The 23,443-nt window shown below is 40.3% G+C and overlaps 1 protein-coding gene across 1 annotated transcript; it reads right to left on the bottom strand.

Annotated features, from left to right (window-relative positions):
- Positions 1-628: 628 nt before the first annotated feature.
- tlcd2 (TLC domain containing 2) lies at positions 629-22,365 on the bottom strand. The gene is made up of 4 exons (XM_038693065.1): positions 21,761-22,365; positions 21,222-21,304; positions 18,546-18,628; positions 629-2,615 (listed from the first exon to the last, which is right to left on the bottom strand). Exons 1-4 carry the CDS (start codon positions 21,937-21,939, stop codon positions 2,232-2,234), a joined length of 729 nt encoding a protein of 242 aa, XP_038548993.1. The 5' UTR covers positions 21,940-22,365; the 3' UTR covers positions 629-2,231.
- Between the last annotated feature and the right edge of the window lie 1,078 nt (positions 22,366-23,443).

Genomic DNA, 23,443 nt, shown 5'->3' with positions numbered 1-23,443 from the left:
CCACTACCTACAACTAGAAAACCCTAGCATGCCTGCTCTCTGCATGATACAGTGTTTTTTTGCCAAAGGTCCCTCAGACTCATTACGACACTGATAAGAAGGGACATCTCACCTGGCTAATATGTTTTATCACAATTCCTAAAAGCACACAGCAACATGATGAACAAATCTGGCATCATACATGAACAATTCCAATAACATTACCGCCTTATACTGTACATCATATTCACAAATAGAAGCTTGCTTGTTAGAAAGAACTTCAATTGTCACCAGCTGTCTTCACTACAACCACAAAGTTAAGCTGTCCTACTCAAATTCAAATTCACAATAACAATTCAAAAAAGGGAGTTACTCAAACGACAATCAGCCACAACAACAATAATCTAAACCTTCCTGTCTTTCTCCCAAACAGTGCTGTTTCTTCAGCGCAGTGATGTCTCAAAGAGTTACATTTGTGGACGGTGTTTGTCACTTACTCTGCTACATTGCATGTTTCCTTCCACCTCCAACCAAGTACAGTATGTTCTAGTCTGTTCACTGAATACGTGGCTTTGTTCGTAATATCGCTGGACAGCCTGGTTTAAGTATTAAGTGTTTTTCACAAGGGGGAGATTCACTGAACGCTGTGTTCACCTTATCTTTACACCACAACCACCACACTTCTTTTTTATTACAAATAAATTACAAATATACACAATTTAATCTCCCAAACAATTAATATACATAAAAAAAGCAAAAACACAAAACATAAATGGCATAACATGTTTCCATGCCATTTAAAGACCATAATGCTGTGATGTGAGCAGTAAGAGTAGGCAGCCATGTGTAATCAGTTTGCTGTATTCACACATCTAAGACACGCTTGTTCCAACACCAACCTCTGGAATTTCTCTGCATCTATTTAAGCTTATTGACAACTTCGAATTTAAGGCAGGAAGCACAGATACAGAAAGAGGTTACGAAGTAAAGACACCTCTGGTGTTGTGGTGTGCATTGATATCGCTGGGGTGATGCTGAGAAGTGTGCTGCCCTCCATTGGCCAAATGAAGAACAACAACTTCTGCCTGTCTGAAAGCTCCTACTGCAGACTATACACCATCACAGACCACTAAAGGAACACTTACAATCATTTCAGTTTGCACTGCAGCAATATCTGTTGTTGTTAAGCTTATCTTGTTTTTGTGTCATTTTACAGACTTCAAGTGAACTCACAAATACAGCAACCTCTCTCTCTTTTGCTATTGTTATTTATCCATGAGCCACTGAAGTCAGAATCTACTCAATTTGGTTTTATTATAATTATAAGGAATGTTAAACCTGCCAATTTGTTCACGCTTGTATGAATAATTGTTCCTAAATGTTATAATAAAGTTAAGCAAGGCATAAAATGTCGACAACCAACAACCAAATTTGCTGTTTTAGGTCATCAAAGTAAAATCTGATCCGTTTTATTTAAATGCCACTTGAAAGTATTTAGTAGTTATTCTTCAACCTATTCTCTCCCCAAGTCAGGGTTGGGATTACCAGGACAGCCTTACTCTACAAACAAATGTAATCTTTAAATATACATATTTTGTGTTTATGTTTTTCTTCTTTAATATCAAAGAACCTGCCAAACTTTGAGAGCAAAGCTTGTGTTAGAAAGAGGCAACTAATTGATACCAAGCTTTCTGAGGTAGCAGGTGTTTTTTAGTTGAGGAGATTTGGTGAAAAAAGAGATTTTACTCAGTTGTAAAAAAGGTTATTTTGAATAACCCACGACAGTAAGTTAAAACAAAAAAATATTTTATATATAAACAATAAGGCTATTCTTATGATATAACTAAAGATATTTTATACTAGTTCCATGTTTTCTATTGATATAATATGACAGTTGGTGGGTTTATCTTAAGAAAGTGCCCTGTCCCTGTGGGACAGTAAGGCATTTACCTTGTTGATATGAAGAATCCTCCTTGTACCATTAGTGAGCCACTAGTGGCACTTGAAGATGACTGTACCACACACACAGATACAGAAGCCTAAAATTAAAACTACAACTAAATGTAGCTTTTTAACATAATGGCTGTGTGTGATCTGTGTTTGAAGTGAAGTCAAATGATTACAGTTTGTATGAATGTATGAGAGATAGAAGGATCTCTCTTTGAGAATATCACACACACACACACACAAGCAAAACGGTACCAAATCTCTGTGTTAACAGTAACGGGCATGTTTATGAATCTAATCCATCTCTAATCCATCTCCTTCTCTTTCTTGGTCTCCCGGGTGCTGCTCTTCAAAAAATCGCTCCTGAGGAGCCGATAAAACAGAACAATGTTCATGGCCGTCATGATGGCCATACCCACACTGCCCAGCGTGTAGGCCAGGAGGGGCACCTTGTCCCTGTTGAGCACCAGCCAGCGGGTCATCCAGGCCAGCGTGTTGATGCGGAACACCACGTATGTGCCCAGGTTGATCATGCTGTTGACCCGGTACAGGGTGCCTGTGGCAATGTTGGCCATACGCAGGGTTTGCCTGAGGTGGAGGAACACAGAGTTTATCTCCACCAACAGGGCCACCACGGCAAACCCCACATAGCGGCAGGACAGCACCGAGAGGCCGAAACAGGTGATCACCTACAGGGGGACAGTGAGAAAGAGGAGAAGTTAGGTTACAATGGATGTGGTAGAGTATACAAAGGCAATCATTTCAATGCGTAATGTGCAGCATAGTTAACCCCTAATAATGATAGATCTTAGATCCTGAAGAGACTGGAGGGTTAAACTATCACCTGTACCTCCATATGCGCCGCTGTGGTGTTTCGAAGCTGACAAATATGAACGAATAGTTTCCAGCAGTTTATGATGTAAGACCTTTTTATATACAGTCTATGTGTAAGACGTGTCCATCTTTAAGTATTGTTTTTAAAAGACCATAGTATTTGCTAGTTTGAAAAGTGGATTTTGTGACAAACGATAGTAATAGCTGACACAATAGCAATTGCAATATGATTTGCGATATTGGAGGGAATTATCGTTTTTACATAATTATCTTTATTTTATTGAAAAACATTACGGTGTGATTTTTGCAAGGATTTGTACCAAACAAAAGGTGTTTCCTTAAGTTTGTAGAATATGATTTGCAGGCCAGGACATCTCTGCCGCATGACAATATTTAATTTAAAATGGTATTCTGACACACATTTTGCTTTTAACAAACATTGTCCTGTGATTGAAACATTGCAGTATGCGTTATTGCGATTTTGATAAGTTTTCAATTAATTGTTCAGTCCTTATCCCTAATTATTCAATATCTTTAAATAATGGAGATTGCTTTAAATTGAGTTAAAGTAGTGGTCAAAGATTTTATCAATTTCCCTATTTTCACCCTCTTTCCTTGGCATTATCTTACTGAATGACGATGTGGAAGAGAAGACACCTCTACCATGACTAATTCCTGCTGAGCGGCACATATGTGAAAGTTTGTGCAGTAACTAATAGAAAATCTCCACAAGATGGCAGCCACATCCCTGAAGACCAGTCTGAAAACACACTAAAGACAGGCATCTCAACCAATGCTGCCTGCTTACATTACACTGGAGAGTCAGAGGAAAGGATTACATACAGTATCTGATATGTTGTGACAGAGGTGTAAGCTGCTGTTTAAAACACTCTTAGCAGCTGTATTGCAGGTGTAAAATCCAGATGACAGAAAAGAGTTTACACCAAAACGCGCTGTTCGGCCAGCTCTCCACAGGAGCTGGCACCCACTCGCACCACCACATTCACCAGCTTCATTCACACTCAGAGCACACTCAAAGTGTAGCAGGAGGACAAACTGTGTTCAAACAGATTGTACTTTAGTTTCAGACCTGTTACCACCCTAAGCTGCCATGTTAATAAATCAAGAGTGGATGGGTGGCAGTGAAGGGGGAGACAGTGAAAGAGCATGGACATGTAGAGAGCAGTCCAAAGCAGGTTGTGCCCTCAGTTAGTTAACACAGGTCATGGGATACACTGTGGGTGACTGGGTGAGAGAATGACCTTTACCAACAGTCATGGCTCAGTTGGAGGAGCACCTTGTGTTTGTGCATGAGTGTTTCGTATGAGGTCACCGGATGTGCTCTTTAACGCAGTAAACTCTTATGTGACCGCTGTAGTAGGTTAAGCAACAGGACATGTGAGGACAGTCAGCAGCACACGATCCCTAACTGGCCCTTGCATTATGTATCCACAGTAATGGATGGACAAAAAGTTTCCTCACTGGACACATTTCATTTCACATGTTCTCATAGTTGTAATTGGTTAAGTCCTGGCAGCATTTCTTATTAAGAGCATTATAACGGCACTGCTTCCCCTTGCTCCAGAAACTATCTACAGTTTCAGATGTCATCAAAATGGTTAAGTTACAAGTCAAGTCTGGCTATTCATTTTCAAAATATCCTGTCCTGTACTAAAGTGTTAGTCAAGAGGAAACTTTGATTTTAATGGCAATCTAGCCAGTAGCTGTTGAAATATCTTAATCTGGACAGACTTCGCTATCCTCAGGCCCCACTATTAACTGAGGAAAAAAAACATTAGTTCACTGTAAATTCTGCAGCTGCACAACAAAAACAGTGACTTGAGGATTAGCCCTCTCACACACACACACACACACACACCTCAAAACAAAGCCGTCACCTGTTGTCAGGTTATAATGACAGCAATGATGAACAATGTCAATGAACAATGACGACAGTACAAGCACAGTATTTAGCAACGCAAACAGCCAACCCCGTCAAAGTCAGCATATTGGAAAGGAAAACAGTCATGTCAACAGGAGACTGGGCTTATCAGTACAAAACAAAGCCACACACACACACACACACACACACACACACACACACACACACACACACACACACACACACACACACACACACACACACACACACACACACACACACACACACACACACACACACACACACACACACACAGATATGTGAGGTTATACTGTAGTGTCGTTCTCCTGTGACATTCCTCTGTGGCAGAACAGGTGTCTGTGTCTGAAAACATCTGGATAAACAAGGTTTGTCGTGACACCTTCGATCGAAGGTGCTTCGCTATCGAAGTCACTAAGGCATGCAACAACAAAATAAAGAAAAAGTGGTAACCAATATCTAGCTGACCTGTTTTGTGATCATTTCATCAGTCACTCACTCACATCTTTGTTCAGCAACTCAGTGGCTTTAAAGGATGAACATGTGAGATCTGGTCAGAAATTTAGTTTAAAGCATTCAAGAAATTACCTAACATAATCAACAGAATGTGAATAAGTAACAGTTCTCACGTTGTCAAAGATCTCTATAAATTTTATTACAGGGATATCTACTGAAGTTAGCATGCTAAGTTGGCCAGCTAGCCCCGGCCCTTCCTGTGTTGTAACAACGCAGACAATAGTGAGTCACTGTAGAGTCCAGTCTTCCCTCAGTCCAACATGAGAGGATGAAGAAGTAGAGATGCCCCAAGATCTTGTCAAGTTTAGTGCTGTGGAGTTTGGCTATGCGAGACGTAGGTTGAAGGTAACTTACAGCCCACGGTTAGTGGTTAGTAGTTGGCCAAAGAAAATTACTGCAGCAGATGAAAGACACATTATGCTTACTTCCCTTCGTAATCGGAAGATGTCCAGCAGTGCCATCAGCAGAAAACAGTGGAACCCTGGTACACCCATCTATAGTCCGGAGAAGTCTGGTCAGAAGTGACCTTCATGGAAGACCAAAAATTCAGACTTCTGACATTGAAACAAAGCCAAGCGACTCAACTATACAAAAAAACACCGGAACTGGGGTGCAGAAAACAACAGTCCAGCATACCTTCTTCTAAGACAAAATTTTAAATATTTGGCTTTAGCAGAAGGCAGTTTGATTCTAGTGAGCGGTACAAGAATGATTGTCTGCAGGCAACGGTGAAGCAGGGTGGAGGTTCCTAGCAAGTTTTAGGCAGAGGTTGGTAACACCAAATACTAATTTAATTTAATTTTTGCCTATTTTTGAAAGTATTCTCACTTCACAGCACTTTACAAGCACAGCACATAGTAAAATAAAATGTCCATGTTGGTTCAAATCCAAAGCAAAGATACCAACAACTCTTAGGGCCTTTATCTGTTACCCTGGACGCTCAAAAACAAGACTATACACTCGGATTAACCTGTATAAGTACCCACACAGACCAAGGCCACAGCATTACCCACATTAGCCAGTGGTCTTTAGCGTGGCTCATCTCAAGTCTAATCTGATCTGGGAAGATAAAACACGATAGAATATGGGACTGTGAAGGTCAAAACAAACCCTTGTAAAATAAGATAAGAGTCAAAGACAAAGTATTACTTCTTTATGTTGTAAAGGAAGTCTAATAATATCGGCACCTTTACATAGAGACACTATATGGAGATACCTCTTGAGGTTTCTTAATTTAAAAATGTTCATCCTGCACATAAATGTAGTTTTATGGTGGTAATCTTTTTTACTATGGTCTTCTATCTGCCAATGACAGTCCTTGGTTGCCTTATCTTTGTATAAACATAGATAGCACAGCAGGTAACAGGGCCACAAAGACACTATAACTCACAATAAAGTTGGAGCCATATATCACAAACACCTTCACCTCAGTAATACTTTACCTTCTAAAAGCTACCAACGAATTTACAACAGATGAACCTTAAAAAAAAGTTAGGTGGACAAAAGCACCATAATGTGCGCACCATCCCAGTCTGGAGAGGAGACACTTGATCTCACCATACCAGGTCATCATCGGGTGACAAAGACCCCATGTGGCTCAGAAGCCAACCAGATACCAGCTGGCCAAAACTCTTCCTGGTTGGAGTGTGGGTGGGGCCTGCTAGTCATCCAAGGACAGGGGGCCAACTCCCACTCTGCTGCCAGCACCCAGAGCTGAGAGGGTACCACAGTAATCCCCCAACCAGAGCATGGATCTATCAGATGATTAGAGTGATTCAGCATTATGTGGATTTTCCTCTGCTGAGGCTTGGCTTTCACATACAGCAGCCCAGCTCAGAAACACTAATGGAGACATACAAACACATATGAGTGACATCTGTCACGTCAGACATGGATGCCAGTGGGCCTCAACCAAGATGGCAGAATATTTATACAAATGTAGTGATGGCACTACAAATTAATTTAATCTGATGTAGTTCACAGCACCTACAATTTATAGCTCCAAACATCTCCTAAAGGACCTTGTGGTGAGATAGTTTTGCCAAGTGCTGTTTCCAAGAATTAACTCTAAATTAGAATTGGAAAATAGTCTCATACAGCATGGTACAGATAAGCTCAACAACCTACATTAGTACAAACAGCGCACATTTGTGGTGAGGGGACTGAGGTGGGTGGTAGGCTGAAGGAGTATCATTTAACCTTTGGACTACACTTATATACATTAACCTACTGTTATTGCCACCTGTATGAAATCCAAGCAAAGTGCTGAAAAACAAGGCGGTGCCGGTGTTTGTTCTCTGCATTTTCTCCCTGTGGGCTCAATTAGATGTCTTCTGCACCCTGGTGAGAGACCGCCTCGTCCCACTTTCAGGGGGGAAAGATTGGTGCAAAGATGGTAGTACTATAAATAGTGAAAGGAATATGTTGAAAGCTGATAAAACCTGACCGTGACGTCTAGCAAAAGTGGGGTGAAGTTCAAATGATTAGAAGGTCTGTGTCAATACGGCAGGTATTGATAAATATTTGTGCTTTGGACAAGTGGACAGGAGTCCCAGGGCTAGATAAAGCTGTAATAAAATAAGTTTAGCCCTAAACTTGATTGCAAAAAAAAAAGCTAACATTTGAGAGGCAACATGGCTGTCAAAGTTAACAGCACCTTCTCTGCTTTTCCAAGTATGATGTTTGCCATTACTTGCTCGTTTAAGTGTTATGTAGAGACTTTAGGAAAGTCTGTTGCAAATGTATGGTTTTTCACAATAAGTAAGTACAGGCCACGACTGGATCTTTCATACTGGTAGCACCTGTTACACCGCTACCAGGCCAGTCCTGCTCTCGGCCTCCCTCTCTCAACCCGAGGCTTTGCATTTGCAGGTTTTGGTGTGTTTGACATTTTTCCTGACCCCAACACCCACACACACTTCTCACACATCTATACTCTTCTTACACTTCTGTATTCTGCATTCACGCTCCATGCTTATCCTTTCATAACTAGCATTTCTTATTTAAAATAAAACCCGCCTTGTGTCTACTTCTTGTCACACACTTTTGTTACAATAGTCAAAGCAGTCACAAAAGATGATAAAGGATTTCCATGTCAAACCAGTTTTCCTGCCTCCAGCCGAAAATTTGCTGGCTTGCTCAGTCGGAGGAGAATTTTAAGCGCAGCATGTTTATTACAATACACAGAGTGATCACTGAATGATAATGAAACCATGTGAGAAGGTGGTTAGGTCATTAAGCTCCGTCTACACCAGTTTTCAGTGTGCACACACAACTGAGCTCTATTATAAAAAAACATGCTGCCTCTCCAGAGTTTCAGGGCAGCAGGTTAAAGGTCAGGGTGTTAACTGATGTGCTTTGAACAGCTGGGTGAACAAACATATAAACCTACTTTAACTTGTGACTGTATGTGAGTGTGTCAGGAAGCGTATGAAGAAAAAAATCCAACAGCTTTTCTGAACCAATTTAAACATTAGAAAAAGCAAACCACAAAGATATATAGAGTTTAGTTTGTTTTTTTTACAGGTATGTTGGAATTTTTGTGTGTACCTCACTGAGTCAGCTTTAAACTAAAAACACAAGCAAAGAAAAGCAGAATTAAAAGGCAGAATAAAAAAAATAAAAAAATACACCCTATATACAAAAAATGCACATTATAAATAAAGCTACACTATAGTTAAACTGTAGTTAAATACTAAATCCCAGTCTGTAAGGTGTGTTGTGAGGTGTCCATAGTGTGAATGAGGTGAGGCGTGTGGTATTTCTAGGACAATTTTCTTTCAATAACAGCAGAAGCTCGCTCTCCATAAAGGCAAACTACACCACAGGATTTGACACTGGCCTTTAAAGTATAAGAAGGCTGTTTCCATACCTCTGTTATTGTCTGATGGAGGTTTGCCCAAGTATGGACACAAAACTAGTTAGGTTTTATTTTCTTCTTTTATTATTATGTAATATTTGCAAAAAACAGTATGCCCTCTTGTTTCTTTACCTGTCTAAGTACATGTAACAGAGATCAAGTTGTGTTGGGAAAATAATGAATCTTCACTTCTTTGCCCTAAAATACAGCCTTCAAAAGATACCACAAATGTCAGACCTAATCTATAGGCAATCTAGCCTAAATGACTAACCACCATACCTACCACATACCACAAGTGACGCACGCTTCGCAGATGCACCTATGACTATCTGGGACACAAACGGTGGCACACTATTTACATTTGGGTTTACATTCAAAGATAATAGGTGTATATTAATTTATCGATTATTTCCTGCACTAAATGTCTGCCCTGATACATACACACATGCATATGCATTATTCTCTGTGCTAGTGTTATAGCGCAATATAAACGCACCATAATACGTATATGTTTCCTAAACACACACACACACACACACACACACACACACGCACACACACACACACACGGTGATCATAACTATTATCATGCGACCCGTGTTAACGCCAGTCAGCTGACAGCAGCACAACAGGCCACGTCAGCGCATCAAAAACATCTGGTCAGACATTCACCGAACGCGCCCATACACAATTAGTTAGGGCAAATATTATTAATTAGCATTGCATGAGTTCTTTATTTGTAAGTGTATGTGTGCTATTTCAACTACAGCCTGAGAGAATAAGTCTTTTCCCTCATCTTCACATGGGACAGTAGGGTGAGGCTCTATGACCGTTAATAGGTGTGTTGTGGTCACATGAGGTATTTAGGCACTGGGTGTGAAGGGAGGAGCGGTGGTTTGCATTGACTCGAGTGTAGTGTATGTCTCAGCCATTACCTCAGTTCTCAGAGTGGCCAAGGAAAGATAAAAGCCAATGATAGCTGTTCAAGTGCTTCTTAATGCTCTTTGCCACCAGGATGCACCAGAAAGCTCTAGAGATCTGATGATATTCCACTTTCAGCATTGGAGCCACGGTGTCGAGGTCCCGCCTATTCACCCGGGCCAAATAGTGGAAAACTATTATTAAATAATCTGAGATAGAACATTCACAAAAATTAAGTACAAAATCTTTTTTTCCCAGCCCCTTTTCCTCAACCTAAAATAAATATCTTAATAGATTCATGATCATGATTCAAATAAATTAAATCAAACATTTGTTATATTGTTTTTTAAGGAAAACAATATCACAATAACTACCATTGTTTTATAGCCTAGCTCTACTTTCAATCATGACGTGAAATCCCCTTGTTATAGCGTAAATTAACTAATTAAAATAATGAACACTTGAACATACATCAGCGTGATAAGAACTACCTACTACCCCCATCCGCTAACATGAAAGGAGCGGGGTGTACCTGTACCACCCAACAGGGGCGATCGAGAGCTGTTATGTGGTCCATCTTTATGTACAGTTTATCCAATCAAACAAATGAAATGTAAAGTGTTAATTAGTGGACTAGGCTAGCTGTTTTCCCATGTTTTAGCTATGCTAAGCGAACCAGCCGCTGGATCCAGCTATATATTTACAGTACCAATCTTTTTAGAAATTATAGCATTCAATATACAAAATGTTGCCAGGAATTCTGAGAGATGTGCAAAACAAAAGAAATCCCTGACAGTGACTGAAATGGTTAACTCCACTTGTTACAGATGTTCAATGTGAGGTTGTTCCTATGCTAGACTCTCACATGCTTGCGTGCCCGCCCACACTGCTTTTGGATTCATACGCAAGTACTCTGGTATTCCCTCTGCAGCCGGATCTCAGCCATGTGTGTTCTTTATCTTTTTTACGCTTTAGCGTTTGGCTGATAGGTGTGGCACACTTAGGGTGAACACACGCACAGTTCCTACATTGCCCCACCTTGCTCTTCAGCAATGACAAGTAACTTACACAGTGTCAACTCCCTCTGTCTTCTAAACACGCTTATGGATGGATAGACAGCATTCCTGGTTGTTATGCCAACTGCAGACAAATGCCACATCTTTTTTTAGGGCACTCCGCTTTTCCACCCTCTTTGGAAAGCCTGGTATGAGTGTGTAACACTACGGCTCATTTCTGCTGTCTACCTGCAGGCTGAAGACTGTATAATATAAGGCTCATTCACACTAGCCTGCTCTGTTCAGGGTAGATGGCACCTGCATCGGTACAGCTTATTTACGCTTCACGCTGATAACTTGAATTTCACAATGCTTAGCCCTGATTAGCACTATGATTAGATGAATACCAAAATACTGTACTTCTGTTTATCCACACATGCACTCAGTTGTTTTACAATCCAAAAAAAAAAAATCCATTGGCCACAAGACTTACCTCCTATTTCTTAACTTTAAATTCCAAACCAATATTAACAGATTTCTTTTCTGTCTTCATAGTCACAACAGGTGTTTATTATTCTCAACAGAGAATTTGAATAGACGTGCATTATGCAAGCTTTCTCACTCTGTAATGTGCATGTTTAATGAGTCTCAATTTATACTTTGGTTCTGTGTAATTACATCATGTCAGCAAATATCTACCTGACTTATGAAGACAGATTGTATCTTGAAAGTTCACAGTAATTTTCAGGCTTCTATTAGTTCACAGTAACTGCTTTTTGGTTCTTCACAGCAGCGGCTCTGTGGTTGATATCCATCAATCTGCAGATTTTGTTTGTTGCCTTTGAATTGTTAGCCATTTCAGCCACAAAAACAATGGACAAGAAAATTCCTCAATGTCAGACAGTCCCACCATGAGGGGAAAAACAAGATATAATACTACTAGAGAGCAGAGGCTCTCATTGGTTTAAAGTCATGTAAGGGGGTGGTACAGGCTACAGAGAGTTGGTGGAAGAGGGGGGATGGGGGAGATGTTTGGCGGTCATACAAGGGTGGGGGGATGAACAAGGCAGCGTGTGTGACATATGGAGTGGAGCTGCAGCACAGAAATGTTTTCAGGGGGTGCACATATTTGCAGAAGCCCTCTAAGGAAGTATGTCTATCTTGTGAGTCTGAGGTTCATGTGCAGACCAGATGTCTGTCCTCCTGTCTAGATATACACAGAATGGGAGGGGGGCCTCCCGGGGTTTCCCGCTAAAAAGATGAGACTGTCACAACACACACACACACACACACACACACACACCCACACACACACCCACACCCCAATCTTTCCCCGCCAAAAAACCCAAGTACACTTCCATTACTATTTTGGAATAGGTCTCCCTCTTTCTCTCTCTGCCATCTCACTGGCTGCCAGCTACTCATGGTTTGCAAACATGATGTTGACACTGGAGATTTTAAAAAGTAACCTTCATTCCTTGTGGTTAGTCATTCCAAAGTGTTGGTCAAAAAGAAGGAGTGGCAGAGCAAACATATTGTGGAAGGCTGTAAATATATCTGTGGGCTGGCTATCGAAAAAACATACCCTACTAAATACTAAATCAACTGCAGTTATAAAATATGCTGCTGTTTTTAGCATGAAAAGACAACACAAGGGTATACTACAAATCATGCTATACTCTTGTATTTGACATTAACACTCTCAACGACATGCTTGTTAATGTTCATTAACCACTGCAGGAAGTACATCCATCAGGAAATGGACCAGCTGAGCTTGGGATATGTTTGTATAAACAGGGCATCTGCAACAATGTAGAAATCAAACAAAATGAAGCTTTTAGGATCACAAGTCTCGCCACTCAATTTTGCCTGCACTGCTGTCACATTAGGCTGCTGGTCCGTGGTCCTTAGAAAACCAGCAGCTAGTGGGAGGAGTAGCTGAAGCAAAGGAAAGGATGGAGTGATAGAATGAATGACAGGAACAGGTGTACAGGATCCATCTATGACAAACATGGCATTCAACTGATTTAGTGTCACACCAGTGACAACATGTCCAACAACCAAATACAGTATGTTCCCACTTCTAAAAGTGACATTTCCTCTTAACTGTGTGAGACAGCTTCGTGTACCTCCCACAAATATCCATTTTCATGCCTGGTAAACTAAAACAAATTCCATATATACGAGGTTGGTATGAGATGAACCTTTGTGGGGGAAAATGTGACTGAAGTTGAATTTGAGACGTGGCTAATATGAGCGTGAAAGCACCTAAGAGGATTTTCCAGGTTGTAAGGATACAAACAAGACACATGTTGTGTCAGTGATAAAATGAAATCTGACAATCAACTGGACTCCTTATACATGTTCCTTGGCAATTCATTGTACACCATCCACCAGCTGAAGGAGGTGGGTGAAGATGAAACCCCTCTTTTTAACAATAATCAAAGGTATTCTGTTCAGTAGTAACCAAGCACACTTCAACATCACTCATTTAACATCATCTCTACAACTGAACACGGTGGCAGCTCCCTGCTGTGGCTAAGCTTTTTACCAGCTGAACCAGGGAACATTTATAGATATCAGGAACAATGACATATCGTATAGACATCCTTGCTGAGAACCTGTTTAAATACCTGTTTTAATCAGACAGCTTCAGTCTTCAGAAAACAATATTCTCCAAGAGTTCTTGGAGACACCAAAACAACCTTTGAAAATCTATAAAATAACTGGAGAACGTTTGCTCTTCATTCAGGTGAAATAAGAGGCATTTCCCAAATCCATGCTCAGAGTGAGGTAATCACTGCTATGGTGGCTTCTATCGAGCTTTAATGCCTAAAACTTGGGTCCTCTGTGACATATTGTAAGCTGCTGTTCATCAAAACTATTTTTTACAAAATATAAACAAATAAAACATATTGTTACTTCAGTCAAAGCTGTTTGAGCTGATTGGTGCAACACATTTATGTCATTCAAGGCCGAGGAAACGTAACCGATGACGATTAACAGTTCTATATTTCACTGTATTTGTGACCGGTCACCTGATTATTGCAAATGTGGAAATAGCAGAAAGCAGTTGAGAAATTAATTACTTCCCTAGAGTTAGAAAATCCTATCATTCTTCATTTGTGTGTAAGAGCCACTTGTGCATTTAGTATTCTCTAACACTCATTGGAATATAAGTGATGATGAAATATTACACGACTAAGAATATTTCAGAGCCTACATGTACAGATTTGAAGAAAACAGGGATTGATTGGAAACAGAACGGATCTGATTTAACCTGTTTTGTCTACGGAGACAACTGATTCTGCCTGATGAGAGAAGGATGAGAAACATTTATAGAAGTAAACAGCAAAATATGCTGCCAGAACATTGGACATACCGTTATTCACATGCTTTCGTTCTTCATGGAAAAAATAATCAGTCCTTCTGCCTCTGCTTGGCATCCTTCTCTTCTGGCTCATACTTTTAATTACAAGCTCACTCTTTCCATAAGTCATGGGCAAACAAGGCTGAAACCGACTCAATATGGGGTAGAGGGTTTTTTGCAAGAATGACGATACATATTGCAGTTCGTCAGTGGCAAAAGCCAAACATTTAATTTAACTCCAATCTTTCTTAAACACGACGTTAAATATAGGCTACAAGTTTATGGTGACTTTATAATAACCCCTGCATGTTGTGTTTCTTAGACAATAGATATACTAGATACATGTCTAATTTCAGAAGAAGGCACCCTGTTTCTGGTGTAAGGATCAGGACTTCCTGTTTTCCAAAGTAAGCACGAGTTTATGGCGGACAGGACCTCATCAGGCGTAAGTGACTGTGGCAGGCCCCACATGCTTCTCGGACAGAAATAAGAAGCTGTAATCTCTACTTCAGTCAATAAGAAGGTGGGGGGGGGACTTTCCATGGAATGTCTGACTTTATTATTTCTCCTGGACTGCGACAACAGGGATCAACAAAACCCATGTTGCAACTCATGCTGCTTCACTATAGGCTTGTATAACATAGGATACCCTCTCTGTAGATTACAGAAATAAAGATGCCGAGAAAAGATATATATGTGTATTTTAAGCAGGACAACACTAAAAGAGGAGGTAGGGGTCAAAACAGCATAAGAGCAGAGGGGAATGGCGAGATGTAAGTTGGGTTGGACAGGTCGAAAGGTTTTAGAAACCTTTTATTTAAAATTTGCATCTTTACTCAGAGCCACTTCTATAGTTTGGAACTGTAACCTTGGATATTAAATTGTTACTGCCATTAAATAATACTAACATTACTATGTGCAATTACATTACACTCGTACATTATGTACCAACATCTACAAACATCCTTACAATTAAAACAGCGTTCAGTCAAAAGGGTTGTTCTATGGCTTACATCTATAAGCACATGTGAGTCAACACATAAATATAAAAACACACAGTCTGTCTCATCAATAATAATCAAAAACGTCCAATGAAGACACACCCCCTATACATTTCATTCAGATTTTCCACTCATATTATTCACCTTGTGTGTTCAGTCACAGATACATGCTTTACATGCAGCATGGTAGCCTACATTTGCTGGTTTGCACTTCAGCACGTTAGCATAAACATAAAGATGTACTGTTCTAATGCCTCCATCTGCCTCAAAAGGAGTTCGTCTCTTCAACCACATCTCCATCTATATATTTTTAGTTTGTATAGGTCATTGTCACATGTCCAGGGAAAGGTAGATTTTACATTAGCATTGTGAGAAAAGGGGTGAAAGATGAGTCAGTGGGCTACCGATATGAGGAGGAGATTAACTAGAGAGGAACATCCTGCTGCTGACTATATGATCAGCTGGTCCTGCTTGGGATGTCAGATGACCAGTACACTTGTGTTTGCAAATCAAGCCCTGACTTGGTTCTCTTGCTTTGCAACCCTTAAAGAATCTCTCACACAATAACCTAATTTATAATAGTTGCACGAAAAGAACAAGAACAAATAAAGAAAGGGGAACATAAAAGAAAGGGGCCAGATAAGGACCAGATAGCAAAGGAGTTGAAGGAGGGTTGCCTTTTAGAAAGGTACATCAGGTGGCACACATCATAGAAAAGAATGAATGAAAGTCTTGATGATGGTATAATGGGGAAATGAGGAGAGAAAGAGTTTGCCCTCTTGACACGCAGAAAGCCATGTGATCGAGGAAGACGTCTCCATCCCTCCCACACTCTAGTGACAATTTGGGGCCAGCTGGCCCCTGGCCAAAGCATCCATTCACTAGGCTTCCAGGAAGTAAAGGAAAAAAAAAACAAGACTTTCAGAAAGAAAGGCCAATACAACTATTTTCTTCAAACTCTGTTGGGCCTTTGCCACCAACAACCAGGTGGTATTGGAGCTGGTTCCCACAACTAATCCTGAAGGACGTTATACCACAGAAACACTGGTTCTCACCTGGCAAATATTGACTCAGGTGTTTCTTTAACCTCGTTTAGAAACAAAAGACCCCTGATGTCAGAGGCTACTACATTCACAAACCTGGGTTAATTCCTAGACAATAGGAACCATCATGAGTAGTGGAGACAGTGATATTTGACCAACATTCACAACAAAACCATCATTTGGTTGTCCGTCAAGGGGGCCAATTTTTATTGACAAAAATGGTACAAAGCTTTACCATTTACCTTTACCTAAAAGATCCTCTACATGTTTACTTGCTGCAGTCGGTGAAATTATACAGCGACCACTTAATGGAAAAAGTGACTCTCACAAATGTTTACCATTGTCTAACTTGGCATTATTTGCTTGAAAATACTGTATGTCATCTTTTATGGCGGTTGTTATGCTGGGTTTTTTGTTGCAAGGAATTCCCATATCTGATCACACAGCGATGAGACCAACAAAACCAGTAGAAACGTGGGCTGGATGATAAAGACGCTTGCCCAGTGTCAGCCTCAATGTTGGTGTAAAGGCACTCAGCCTGTTTGTGTGGGAGAGATACTGAAAAGGGGTTCCAATTGAGATTTTGGAGTTGTTCTGTATATATAGATGTACAAGAAATTATCTACCAGAGTCCACTTGAAATGCCAAGATGTTACTCTTAAAGTGATATTTTTAAGACAGGGTGCGAGTATATATGACTCGTATATCAAACATGCCTGTAATGACACCCAAACACACACACATTCATCGTGGCTGCTGTACAGCACAAATACACTCCAACCCTGTCAGAGACACTTCCAACACAAATTTGAGGTGTATTGCACTACAATAACAAGATGAGAACTTGGCCACAGAACGCAATACATAACATCTGCAGGGTCTTAGCAGGGATGTAGGTCATACAGTCTGAAACGCAGAGTTAAAATATTCAATTAGGATGAATTTCTATATTGCCACTTTAGGGCATTTTGCTATTTATTACCCATAGCGTTTAAAAGCAGGAATGGGGGAGGGTTAACTGATCTAACTTGTTATTCCCTCAGGAATAACTGCTGAGGGCCACCATGTAATGAAGATGACTGTTTTGGGGGGTGGCTGTCAGACTGGAATGATCGTCTCTTTGTTCCTCCCTCCCTTGTTCTTTGTAACTAAACAAGAAAGATGGGTATTTTGTCTTTCCCATGTCTGTGCTCCTAACAGGTGCCTTGTGGATGCGGTGCATGATTTGTCTGTGCAGTCTGATTCAAAAGTTAGATATTCTACTGACAGAACCGGTCAAGGTGAAACATCTTTGGCAAAAATAAATCTTAAAGATAAGATAAATCTTGGACAAGAGCTTAACTTTAACTGTGAAAGTAATAAAGGCAGATAACCCAAAGGTTGCTGGTTCGATACCAGGCACCAACAAGAGGTTCTATAGAGAGCCTAAAGCCTTTGCCTTCGTGGGAACTACCATGAGACCTTATTTCAGAAAAAATATGCATGATAAGTCAACGGCGAGAGAAAACAATTTTTTCTATCCTGTTTGAATTGTCGCAGTTTGTCGTAAAATGTACAAGACTTTGAAAATGTGTTATTAGAAAGACCACAAACCCAGAAGTCGAAGGCGTGATGTCAAAGATTTTCCCTCAATGACTGAAGCTAACGTTACTGACGCCAACGCCTGTCATAACGTAATGCCACCATCATTTTTAATACTTTCCCCCTCGTTCTGTAAGAAAGAGGTAAAACGTGCCATGATGACACGTCATGTATGAGACAAGAGATGTTGTTCACTGAGCAGTTTCACAGACAACCAACTGCAACTTTCATTTCTTACAAGCGTATCTTTTAAATTGAGAAACATCATGCGTGTAATTCAGGGCACAATTTAAACTGAATAGATAAAAAATTTGTTGTCACTCACCATACACTACAGTACATATTTTTCCAAAATAAGGTCCCACTGAGCAGAAACAGAAGGGAGTGACTTCATGTATTCCAGATGTGAGGACTGATATCACATCTACTGCCCACCATCTCCGCTTAAGTGCCCTTGAGCAAGGCATTGAACCCAAACAAACTTTATGTGTAGCTAGCAAGAATTTGCTAAAAGATACATTTCAGTTACCTTGAGTACATTAACAAAATTATCTTATTTTAATGCTTGAAAGACCTACCACCAAGTGATGAAAGAGAAGCTCCCAGGACTGACTCAACTTCTGGTTCATCACCATGTCAAAGAAGTCATAGATGAAGTAACCTGTGGGCATGGACAGCATTAAACTACTGTTAATGTCATCTTTGGGTTGGGGAATTCATTAAATCAACCAAAACACGGCACATTCTTTTTACAACAAAGCCTTGAGCCTATCAAGTGTGTCGGGGGGGGGGGCGCTGCTTCCATGACGACAATGATGGCGACCAAGACGTGTCTCGGAGAGGGGCTATTCATACACACACACACACACACACACACACACACAGCAGCTGTATCCATGGTGACAGCTATTCAGAAAGCTGGAAAAATAGTGGAGGGGATGGGGACGTTGGGTTGCGAGGGAACTCAGAGCTTTGGCGAGACTGTAATTAACCTCAATGTGTTAGGAATTTGACACCAGGACCCTTTTTTGTTGACGTGGTAACATGTGGGCGTGTCTCATGATAAACAAACATACTTGCTACCAGACACATTATAATTAATTATGAAAAGATTGCTATCGAGCATTTGAATGGTTTGTATGCATGATCTGGTCTCCGTCACAATTCATTCTGTTTCATGTGAGCAAAAAAGTTCCGGTCAAGTTTTGCCATAAATGGATTGCGTCACTTGTTAAGTAAAAGTGCCAATTAACTGACATCTCTTATCTTGCCATGTGTTTTTCTAATGAATCATTCAGTACTGTCTGACACATACAGGTGGAACTAAGGACGACTGAGTGACAAAGAGAAATTAAATGTAAGATGATGGAGTATTTCCCTTTATGTTCTGCAATACGGGCATGATATCAATGTGTCGCAAGTGCTCTGTACAGCTGATGTCTCTACTGGGAACAAAAGAATCAAACACCATTTGACTTTTCTTTGGCTACCAACAAAAACAGGTAGATAAAATGAAATCCATCAAATCAGCATTTTCCATTCAAGATGTGCAATGAGATTACCGGCATGTTTACATGAAGGTCAGAGTCCTTTCTTAAACCAGTTTGTCAAACAACCGGCTTTTCAGGCTGACACATACCAGCATCAGGTCTGAATGGAATTACCCAGTTAAATATAAGACACCTGGCCTAATCTGATACCTGCCAAGTTACTGCGGCAAGTAAACATCATCTGTTGCTTTTTGTTTATCTGTGTAAACTTTATGGGTACTTCTTTACACTATATCAACAAAATGTTGCAATCCTTCACCACAGGTAGAGAGAATTCTTCTTTAAATTGGTTATTCATAGCAACACAGAGAATGAACTGCAGTGTTAAGTGTTAGGCGTATGAAAACAGTATTACACAGTGCCTCTGCAAGATCTTGCTCTGAGCACTGGACAAGGTCTTCATTCAACAAGTGGAGAATCATTTATGGCATGTCGCTACGAGGTTTTGCAGCGTGGTATAGTGGACTGAATGCACAAATGTGGTGCACAAAACTCCGCGTTTAACTTGCTGAAGCCTCAGAATCACACCACATTTCTGGTGGGAGGGTTCGGGAGAAGCACTCGACTTGCTTTTGCGTGGATGCATGACTCCCCTTTCTGTTACCACTGGCATCTGATATGGACGGCTCGCATAAATCAACTGACTTTTTGCACAGTTGATGTCTCGGTGATGTCACATGAGTGTACGGGGTCTCGCACCGTGCCTGGAACTGATAATAATGCCCCCCATTGATCTTCACATACTGACATTGCTTCTTGCCTTTCCAGCTTCCAGGGCTAGACTTCCTGAAAGAATGTCAAACATCCTGGGAATCCTCGGGGAGCTGTATTTACCCGGCGCAGATCCAACACATATGTGGAATTAAGGAGGGCTCGCGTGTCACTAGCTTCTCCAGGATACTTTAAGGATTAATGGAAAAAAGTAAAAACGGGCTACAATTCTATTTTAAGAATGTGGAGAAGCATGAACCCTTAGGTTTGAGAAATCTTAATGAAATTGAGTTTCTAATTTGGTTTAGTAGATGGTAACATTCACTGTAGCCCACATAGTGGATTCCAAGTAGCAATTCAGCAGCAAAAAAACAACAAAAACATATAGGACAAGTGAGCTTCAGTCAAGAAAGTGTAAATGAGTCAAATTAGAGGGAGAGTACACACCTAAAAATCACCCCTGTAGCTGTAATGTCCATTCATTCATAAATAAGACAGCAAGAAGGTTTAAATTTGAAATATCTTGACCCTGGGTAAACCCTTATATTTACCATAAAACTACTATATGGTAAATATTCAGCATTCATCAACATGTCAACAGATTATTTGTGCATTTGCAAATGCTCAGTTTACCATGTCTACCCCGTTCTTATGGACAATATATATTGGCTTTACATAGCTAAACACTATTTAAGCTCAGTGAGAAACTTATTGGCATTATTTAAAAAGTTTCTTATCCAACTGATTAACCAAGAAGCACTTTTCAAGTTAGACTTGTATTAGTTGGTTATAACAATTGTTTTACATGAACTACATGAAGTCTTTGACCTAAAATTACCCTGACACCATGTAGGAAATTGACAGTAGCTGGGATGGATAATGTCACTTCCTCACTTTCCCTTATGGTGGCAGCACTTATGGGTGCACTCCTCCTCTAGCCGTCCCTCCACCCCCAGCCCATTCAGGAAGTGTAAGTGCGGGCAGACCACTCACCGATGGAAAACGACACCAAAGCATGAGAAAACTCAGAGTGAGTTTCTATCAAATCTTCAGCCATCTGTGGGTGACGGTAGAAGCTGAAAAGACAAATGTTAAAAAAGCTCAGATGAAGCATTTAGTTGGGAATAATTAGTTTGTGGAACTGTATTTGAGTGTGATATCTGTACAATTAATCCAGTCTGTTTTAATAGTATTTATTTTTATGGAGATAATTATCAGTGCAGTCACACAGTAACGTTAGGCTAGGCGTCTTAACTGTTGCATCTTATCTTTAAATCTATTCCCAAAGCAATAACTGCGACAGGTGGAGGATCTGGCCAAGCCGTAGGCTATGGCAAAATTCAAGGTACTATGAAGTCAAAGCAAAATGAAGTATGTAACGTTATTTAAAGTACATTTTGAATACAACCGCGCCAAAAGCCAGTAGAATGCATTTATGAAACCATCCTCGTAAGGTAATGGCCTACATCTAAACCAATCTTTTTTCGATCAGATCCTGCATTAGAAATGGAATAAAAGCAGTTTTTACTCACCAAAGCACTGCCCATATCGCAGTGATGAAACTGTGCACGAAGGATACACAGATATTTCTCCATTTCCATGCGTTCCTGCGCGCAGATTCAGGCATAGGGAGCTTTCCTGCTCCAGCGTTGACTAGTCTAAAAAATCCGAAGGAGCCCCCGGTCGTTAAAATCACCGAACTCAACTCCATGGCTGAAAGGTTTGTTTGGGAGATCAACACTTCTCAGGCTACAATTGTCCCCAATGTGAGCGGTATAAAAGCAGCGGAGCCTGCGACAGTCATACAGCTGAGGGTTGCTTGTTTTTTGTTGTTGCGACGACGAGACAATCACATTAACATACTGGTATATTCCCAATAGTGTATGGTCACTCAAAGACGCTAGTGAAAAACGAAAAAAAGCGCGTTTCTTTTACGGTTTTAGTCCAGAAGGCGAGACGGCGTGGACGAGTCTGTCAAATGATTCACCCAATAGGTTGAATATCTGTATCTGTAATAAGACCTCTTATGAAAGCTCAGGTGTGACCGGTACAAGTGACTGTGGGCGTGCAGCCTCGTTTAAGGTTGTAAAACCGTCCTGTTGTACAACCTCATCCCGGGCTTGTGTAACTTTTTGACATCAACAGAAGCCAAATAACAGCTTTTCTCCGCCCTACTATGAAGGGGCGCGGCCAAGAGCACGTTTCATGTGAAGTGTTACGTTCAAGTGTGGTAGGAAATGTCTCGATACCAATACCAAATAGTATACTGTAACATAAACAAATATTAACAATATGTAAAATCTTGAGAGTTTTACATTAACAAGAAATTATACAAGACGTGTGCTGGTAGTTATCAGTTAAAATCTACTGTCACTTAAACTTGACAAGGAGAAAGAAATGTTTTTTCTAATGATTTGTTTTGCTTTTGTTTTTGTTTTCATAAATCTTCTCAGTGCTATCTCACCACAGTCCAAGATAATTTTTTTCCAGTTGTGAGCTGCTCTATGCTGCTTTGTTAGACACAGGAAGTGGCGGTAGACTATATGATATCCACATTGACATCAACAAGTGTGCAAACGCAAAGACAAAAAAAATGTTTGATTGATACACTGAGTATTGAAAACAGCCATCACTGAATGTCTGGTCAGATTTGTTATCTTGTAATTTTAATCTTTGAGCAGATCATTCCTAAATTAAAATCAAAATCTTCAAAATCGATAGATTAAAGAGAAATAGATTTAATCTTATTTAGGCAAGGTTCATGTATTGCTGCTTGTATTTAGACAACATGAGAACTTTGGCCTATTTGGTGAAGGGAAGAGGAGCTTTGTAGAAAAACATGTTTATATTTCTCAAAGTATGGTAGTGATAAAAGTACTGTTATATTGGTAGTGAAATTTATGTACCGTATGGGCACTAGCGTCCAAAAAGATAGCCATAGTAGTGTATCTGGAGCTACTGTAACAGGGGGATTTCCCCAGTGTGGGATCAATAAAGTTGATCCCACACTGGGGGAAAAAGGAAATTTTAGTATTTCCTCTTTTGATGATATGAACATGAGTTCATGGCCTAATTTTTGCCAGGTGTTTAGACCCAGAAAATCCAAATATTCACAGTAGAAGAAATTAAATTATGTCTGCTAATATTCTGAATTATGGTGACTGGAGACTGACTTTGTTTTTGGAGTCAGAAGCAAGCAGCACTTCGACAGATGA

Source organism: Micropterus salmoides, unplaced genomic scaffold, assembly GCF_014851395.1.
Source record: "Micropterus salmoides isolate LMB-PRFRI ecotype aquatic unplaced genomic scaffold, ASM1485139v1 Ms_hic_scaffold_3, whole genome shotgun sequence".
Lineage (NCBI taxonomy): Eukaryota > Metazoa > Chordata > Actinopteri > Centrarchiformes > Centrarchidae > Micropterus > Micropterus salmoides.
Note: the sequence above shows the minus strand (reverse complement) of the source record. Positions and strands in the feature narration are given on the sequence as shown.

Bases quoted from the DNA above. Each gene is read 5' to 3' on its own strand.
- tlcd2 (XM_038693065.1), bottom strand. From the start codon at position 21,939: ATGGAGTTGAGTTCGGTGATTTTAACGACCGGGGGCTCCTTCGGATTT. The intron at 21,305-21,760 runs GTGAGTAAAAAC...TTGTCTTTTCAG, and splicing joins GCGATATGGGCAGTGCTTTG to CTTCTACCGTCACCCACAGA. The intron at 18,629-21,221 runs GTGAGTGGTCTG...CCATGCCCACAG, and splicing joins TTTGGTGTCGTTTTCCATCG to GTTACTTCATCTATGACTTC.